The 7,832-nt window shown below is 40.9% G+C and overlaps 1 protein-coding gene across 3 annotated transcripts in view; it reads left to right on the top strand.

Moving 5' to 3' along the window:
* Positions 1 to 379: 379 nt before the first annotated feature.
* The window catches only part of LOC142489467 (uncharacterized), an 81,228-nt gene continuing 73,775 nt past the window's right edge, over positions 380 to 7,832 (top strand). For 2 of the 3 annotated variants that reach the window (XM_075590292.1, XM_075590291.1), the window contains exons 1-2: positions 380 to 1,302; positions 3,948 to 4,130. In XM_075590292.1, the coding sequence (XP_075446407.1) occupies positions 475 to 1,302; positions 3,948 to 4,130 (1,011 nt within the window). In that variant the 5' untranslated portion in view covers positions 380 to 474. Of the gene's footprint in view, positions 1,303 to 2,410; positions 2,532 to 3,947; positions 4,131 to 7,832 lie in introns of those variants that run through there. The other variant, XM_075590293.1, reaches the window with a different exon arrangement.

The following is a 7,832-nucleotide window of genomic DNA, read 5'->3' as shown; positions in this document are numbered from 1 at the left end:
GAGGGGCGGAGCCTAAGGAGCCCGGCATTACTGGAGGAGAGAAGTGCTGTAGGAAGAGGCGGGCCAAAAAAAAAAATCTTGGCAGAGTGACAGCACGGGCAGCCAATCAGGAAAGGGGGAGTTTAAATTTTTTTTTTTTTTTAAACCATTCTTGCATGCTTGCTTCCCGGGGGCCGGACCAAATTATTGTAAGGCCCGCGGGCCGGACGTTCCCCACCCCTGCTCTATAGCCTACAGTAATAGAAAACAACTTGTCATATCCTTTGTTTATTTATAGATATTATCATCATAATATAAGGACTATCATTTATTTATTTTTTTGGTCTTTAACATGGTCCACAAGCAATTAATTCAGTTTTTCTTCTTTTATTACAGTTTTAAAAAAGTAAAGCAATTGCCAAGTTGTGCCTTCCATGTTAGATTGCATTAGTATTCATGAGTAGATCTCAGAACTTCTGTAATTGTGACTGAAACATGGATGCAAATCCGGCACTCAGTGTGAATTCTGAGAGTACAGATGCTACTATTGGAGGAGCCCAACTTGCTTCTACAGACTGGCCTAAATTTCCCGAAAATGATAAAACTATCAAACTGGGCTGTAAATGGTACCCTGAATTCTCTGATACAGAGAATCTTCAAGAAAGTTTGGGGGAACTACTAGGAACCAGTTGGAGACAAAGAGAAGGAAAGAAAGAAGAATATTTGATGTATTCTAAGTACAGATTGGGAGGTTCTGTTGAAAGTGTGTTTTCTCATACCTCTGTTCAGCATCCTGAATGGACAATACTGAGATCTAGCAAGTCACAAGATGCCCTAACTCATACCACAAGTCTTTCACATCGAGAAAGGAAAGAGAATCAGCTAGATCAGACTAAAAAACCCGATATTGTTGATGATGTTGTGGGAGATGACGTTATGTTCAAATCACCTGCACAACAGTCACCAAAACACAAAATAATGGATTACAGACCAAACCAATCTGTGGTGATTCATTCATCATCCATAGCACCTTCCCAGAATACATTGGCGACATCTGAAATGTCAAATTCACAATCCTTACCAGACTACATTACTCAAGATTTGGCGATACAGAATTTGGAAAGTCCAACATACCACCCCTCCTTGCATGAAGCAGGAAATAAGTGCAAGTTATACAGAAAGAAGACATCACATTGTTCCTCTTCACTTGCTGTCATGAAAGACCAAGAAATGCCAGGGTTACAGCTTGGCTCTTTGTGGACCAAGGGCGCAGAAATCATTAGTTCCTCCACATCTGAAGAAACGGACTCCAGTCATTCTCAGGTACAATCTGTACACACAATCCCAATGTTTTAAGTAAGGTACATTATCATTAGAGTTGTGACATATTGTCACTAATGTTTGCAAGCCAGATGAAATTTGACCCTTTTTCACAATTTTTGGCAAAAATCTGTAAACTTGCCAACAGTTATTTTTTGCCATTAAAAGTCAATGGTTCACATGACCTTACATTCAGGTCATATAACACTTTATAAACTGCCATTTTAGAAATGTTATGGCAGAATTGGTACATTTCTGGTAAAATTGTGAGCACTAACCTTTCACCTCAAAGCAAGAGAAAATAACAACTTTTGTGAAGCACATTTGAAGAGATTCGCTCAATCTCTAATAACACCTCAGAGCTTTGGGTGTTTTCAGCTCTGAAGTGGTCAATAACAAAAATGTTTTTGTTTAATTTATACATAGAACAAAGTCATTTTCTTTTTGCCAAGGTATTCTGTTTAGTTAAAGCAGCAATCTTGGCTGTTTTATTTTCACAGTATTCAGGTCAGGGGGTCCTCTGGAGCTGAACCACGTTATTTCCAGCTCTGTGAACACACTGGTTCTCGAGATATGTACAGTTTTAGGTGCCAATGCCTCCTCTACTTTGTAGGCAATTCAAAAATACCACACAAAACCACTGGCCAATAGGAAGCCACAACGAACAATGCTGCTACTTCCTATTGGATGACCGCTGGCTCCATCTTTGAAATTCCAGGAAGTGCAGCGGCCCTGAAAACTAAGTATCTCAGGGATAATAATATAATAGGTTTAGCTCATAGAGGCCCCCCAGGTCCAAATACTGTAAAAATAAGAAAAATAATTTAAATTCTGCACAGGATTGCTGCTTTATAATGGTTACATGTCTGATCATCATATGTTTTCCCACTGAAATATTGAACTATATATTTAAGGTTAAAAATACATATCCAGATGAATATCTCAATTGATAAACTGAGGTTATTTGCCAGTGTGATGTGCTATGAATCTATATCTGACAACTGATGTAGTTTTGTAGACCTAGTTATGCAATGACTGTTATTACTAGGCCATAGTGATGCATTTTCTGCAGTAGCAGCAGCAGCAGCTGTCTGCACTGAGCCTCCTCCTGAGGTCTGTGTGGGAAATCCTGCTACAAACAATAGTGCATATTCAAGCCAAGCATATAGTGATGCTGAACAAAGAAGCTATGGATGCATGCAGACAGAGACCCTTTCAACAACACAATGAAGGTAAAGTGAAAAAAAGGCCCACACTGTATTTAAACCGTACTGATATTTAAAATCAAACATGACTTTCTTCAACTCTGAGATAGCAAACCTGTACAGTATGTTACCAAGATAATCCTCGGGAAAGATGCGCATGGTATTATTATTAAAACACAACACATTTACATCAAATATGTTCTCTTCAGCTAGCGAGGAATTTTAAAGATGCCACAGACTGTATGTGACAGTGTAAAGCTTGTGGTCAGCAAATTCCTCCGTTCCTTTTATAACACTAAGATACATTTGTACTTTGGCTACTTCTCCAAATGGTACAAATCAGTGGAGGAATTATAATCGGCACAATGTAATTGCTTTCAAAAATCCTTTATGGCTGTGAGTCGATAGAATGTTAGGCTTTATAAGGCCTAATATATTTGTGCCTTACTTATGAGCTTTGTACGTAAATTGATCTTTTGAATTATTAATATCTCCTTGAATTCTGTAGGCTCTTTACCCATAGACTGTTTCTTGTCATGGAGATGATAAATCAATGTATAAACCCTATTCAAAAATGATCACAGAGGCTTGCATATATTTTCACATCTTAAAAATTATGGGTTTACTATAGATACAAGATAAAGTCACGTTTGCTGTCATTTACCATGACATTTAGTACAACTTGTAAAGAACACACTCAAAATCCTTCCTATGCTATCAGTTTTAACACACAGATATTCCACTGTAATCACATTCTGCACCGAATGCTAAAATACCCTGTATCGTCCAGGAAACTGAAAGTATTGTATTGTATTGTATGTCTTTATTTATATAGCGCCATTAATATACATAGCGCTCCACAGTAGTAATACATGTGGTAATCGAATAAATAACAGATAATATAAATAACAGATCATGGGAATAAGTGCTTTAGACATAAACATAACATTAAGGAAGAGGAGTCCCTGAAAGTGCTCAACAGTGTGTCTGTGATTCTAATCATACCAATTATTACAAACCACTTGTTTTATTTTGTTTAAGGAGAGCCTCGCCCTCAATTTCAAACTTTCTAACTCGGTCGGTGTTGGAAGTGTGATGGTACAGTGCTGGGGGTTTTTAATGAAGCTCTCCCATGTTGATCACTGCAGTTGTGCATGGTAACCTCAGAAGCAAGGGAATAAGAAACTTATGTAAAAAAAAAACAGGACACGCACAGAGGGAAAGATACTCAAATTATACAGTATAAGTTAAAATCATATAGACTTCTGGGGAAGTTTGCTGCTTTGTGTTATTTCTAAAAAAATCTTTCACATCTGGAGCTCCAATGATGTCGGAGTTTAGTGTGTTTGTTTTCTTCCGAGTTCTCTGCAATCTGTGTCCATCAAGGCTCGTGCCCATTCAGAAGTCAGCACTGATTAAAATAACAATTCTCCGTGGTTTCAGGCTGCAGAATCAGATGAATCACAGAATATCTCTACGTCCCTTCTCAAAGCGATAATACTAGAAAGGGAAGATGAAATAAATCGTCTCAAACAGCTTCGTGGAGTAGAAACTGAAAATCTCCGCTTGGTAGAAGAAAAGCAACACATTCACTCTGAGAACGAGAGACGGAGGAAAGAATTTGAGGTACCTGATAATTAGTCTCGCTCCAAGTGTCTCTCTTTTTTTTTTTAACACCAACAACTGGTGAGGTTGGCAATTGAAAAGAGTATTATCATTATTAAGAAAAAATATTGAGGTGGGGTCCCCCAATTTAACTAGTGCTGCAGAGCATTTATACCCACTCAAGAAAAATGAGTCACTGCAACCAGGTCACATAATCTCTTTAGTGCATGTTTGGAGCTGTAGGCAATGACCCCCTAGATGGAACACGGTCTAGCAAGGACAAAGAGAGTTGTCTGGGGGTAGTCCTAGGACCCTCCCAGACCTCTCATAAATGTCCTGCAATGAAATAAACCAGTGAACCTGGGGAAGCTCCCAATTAAATGGTAAAGTACTCACATGTATCCTTATGTGTGACCGGGTCTGTGTGCTCCTTTGCTCCTTATTTGAGAAAGCCCAATCTGTGGGTGAAACGCGTTAGAGGCGCAGGGGTATGTCTCCCCTCCTCTTGTTTTTATCCATGCCTGAATAAAGAAACATTTTCCAGCACAGTCCAGCCTCCGCAGCTTTTTCCTGCATTGTAGTGCCCGCTGATTCACCTTTCCCCATTGGCACAAGGTGATTTCGTCTTATTATCATTATTAGGCTGTCCTTGTGTCAGCAGTAAATGGAAAATGCTATGGGCTCCTATTCATTATGCTGTGAAACCGATTTTCCCTTGTTGGGGAAGGTTCAAGATCAAGGCCAACTAATTTGAATGGAACTGAAATCTTCCTGAGCCAGGGGAAGATGACTTTGCAGCATTTTCTTATTAGTGTTTATTTGTAAACACCAACATATTCTGCAGTGTGGTACAATGGGGGTACAGAGATTTGATCATTACATAAACAGCATTACATACAGATATCGGTAAGGACAAACAGGTACAGAGAGGTAATGAGGGCCCTGCTGGTGAGAGCTACCATAGTGAATAGACTTCAAGCTCGTTCAGTGATTTTAACGCTTGGCCTGCCCACAAGCCAGACGAGACCCCGGGACTGAGGTGGAAAGGAGTAATACCACACACCTACTGTAGCAGTAAACAGGGGCACGGCCGGAGTGTGGAAGTAGCGTAGAGGGTCCTGGTAACAAAGGTAGTTAGTTTACCGTACTTGACAACTCCAGCGTAGAAAGGTAAAGTCCGTAAGCCAGTGGTCGTGGGATGGAGAGAGCAGCATAGTAGAATGTCCGTAAGCCGTGTCCAGGGGATATAGAAGTCAGCAGGGTAGTAATGTCCAAAGCCAATCCAAGGGGTACCAAAGAGCAGCGTAAACGAAGTACAAAGCCAAGGGTCAGAATCCAGGGAGGTCAGCAGAATATCCAGGGACAGGAACTGAAAGACAAAGGGGGCCAGGCAACAGCAGACAGCACCAAGGTACAGAAGCTATGCAGAGCAAGGAGGTAATGGTGAGGGAAGACTAAATAGGGGGCTGGGACCTATCAGAGGAAGGGGAGGGACGGAGGAGCGGCCCGAGGGAGGATCTGATAGGGGAGGAGTGCCTGGGAGGCTGGGACCTATTAGAGTGAGGGGAGGAACGGGGGAGCGGCCCGAGGGAGGACCTGGAAGTGTAGAAGTGTCTGGGAGGCTGGGACCTATTGGGGCGAGGGGAGGAGCGGAGGAGTGGCCCGAGGGAAGACCTGATAGGGGAGAAGTGTCTTGGAGGTTGGGTCCTACCAGGGCAAGGGGAGGAGCGGAGGAGCGGCCCAGGGAAGGATCCGATAGGGGAGACGTGTCTGGGGGGTGGAGCTGCAGAAGCAGGGGCAGAGAAGCGCGCACTGCGCGCGCAGCCGCAGAAGAGGAGGAGTCAGACGCATGGCACCAGCAAACAGCAGCCTGGGTCCGCGCGCGCACGTAAGGGTGACGCGCACACCCCGTAAGTGCGGGAACGGCCATGGAGGGGGCCGTGAGGAGTGAGGCACGCCGCCAGGGAGCCTGGGCGGCACGGATACCAGTTAAGGAAGCGCTGGAAGCGGGTGTACCCGCAGCGTGGATCCTTACAGTGATTGAAACTTCACAGTCCAATACATTCTTCTTTCAGTATACCTTAAAATATTTATACATTTTTATCTACGAGTTTTGCTTATTTCTATTTTTGAAAGGTAAACATAAAAAAAATAGTCATATGAGAGAGAGATACCTTTTCTGGCTAAATGGCGTTTTGGGGTGCAGATTTCCAGATTCACTGAGGCCTTTAAGATGCCAGTGTTTCTCAACCAGGGTGTCAGGGCACTGGTATGCAATGATCCTCTGCCAAGGGTACTGCAGCCGCAGGAGAGACACTCTGCCAGATGCTCAGCGGAACGCATCCGCACGGTCTGATCCGCCTGTTCTCTCGGAACACAGAACAGCGGAGAGAGAGAAGAGGCAGAGCACAGCCTTCATGTCTCCAGACTGCATGGGATACACCCCCTGTGCAGCGGACATGTTTTAGGTGGGTGGGAGAGTGTAAGTGGGTCTGATGAGCAGTGGTGCCTGAGATTTTTCAAATTCTCCAGGGGCTCCCCTGCTCAATATTTTTTTTTTTTTTTTTTTTTGAGAACCACTGCTCTTTTCTAACATGCTCACTGTTTACTGAGTATTTTCACATTCCTGGCTTTGTACTTACTAAAGTTTTTGCTAATTAGTTTTTCATATTTCTCGATCATTGGACATTAAGTCAAATACTGTTGCTTTTACTCTACTCAAATGAATGTTGATATGTATTATCTGTTTTTATATTGGTTTTCTAATAGGATAAATTGCTGCTTTGTTATTTAAATTTGTACAGTGAAGCATAGACTGACAGCATTTTAAACAAATTATTTATATTTGTGTTATTGTAAAAAAAAATCTGCATATCAAATAGAGTCTCAGTTTCTAGAGATGAATATCAGAAACTCCTTCTGAAATATACAGTGCTCTGAACTAAGCTTAAAAGAACATGATCATATTTAAATTCGCTCCATTTAAATGCTTAGAGGTAGTAAAATTATACCAAATGTCCATCTTTTTCACTGGTGAGTCACTTAAAGCAGCAAAACATGTGAAATCTTATGGGATTTAAAAAACAAAAACAAATAGTTATCTAGTATTAGATAATAGTGATTGTTTATTTTTTTAATTCAAATCTTAATGCCTTTTTTCATTAGTTTTAAAGCATCCTTTGATTTCTATAGCAGGCTTTAGCCACCTCCCCAGCAGTGCAAGATCTTTGCTACACTTTCATGTTTGTGATAATTTGTTTCCAATGTTCCCAGCAGTTTGAGCTGCAAACTGTAATAATAGATAATGTTACCATAGTAATATAAGAACATATTAAAGCTGCTGAGTTACACTGTCTGAATGATTGATTGAAACTGAAAGGCCGCTATTATGCTAGGCACACAATCAGGATTTTTGAAGATTTATTATAACAGGAGCACTAAACAATTGCCAGCTTAGGTAAGAATGTAGAATGATACATGCTTTACATATAAAAATAATAATTCAAAAAGGGGGGAAAGTAGTATTGCTACTTAAAATGCCACTTACTGCTCAGAACCACTATTAACAAATTCTTGTAAAGACAAGAGGAAAAGGGGCCCCTATGTTCAGCACTCAATATCGTGATGTCTGTATTATTTAAAATATAACCTTTATTAGGTAATCATAAAATTAAAATAAATTTGGACAAAAAACACAACATATAAAAGACACACATAAAAGCT

This window comes from Ascaphus truei, chromosome 3 (genome assembly GCF_040206685.1).
Source record: "Ascaphus truei isolate aAscTru1 chromosome 3, aAscTru1.hap1, whole genome shotgun sequence".
Taxonomy (NCBI): Eukaryota; Metazoa; Chordata; class Amphibia; order Anura; family Ascaphidae; genus Ascaphus; species Ascaphus truei.
This window is presented reverse-complemented; position numbering and strand designations above follow the sequence as displayed.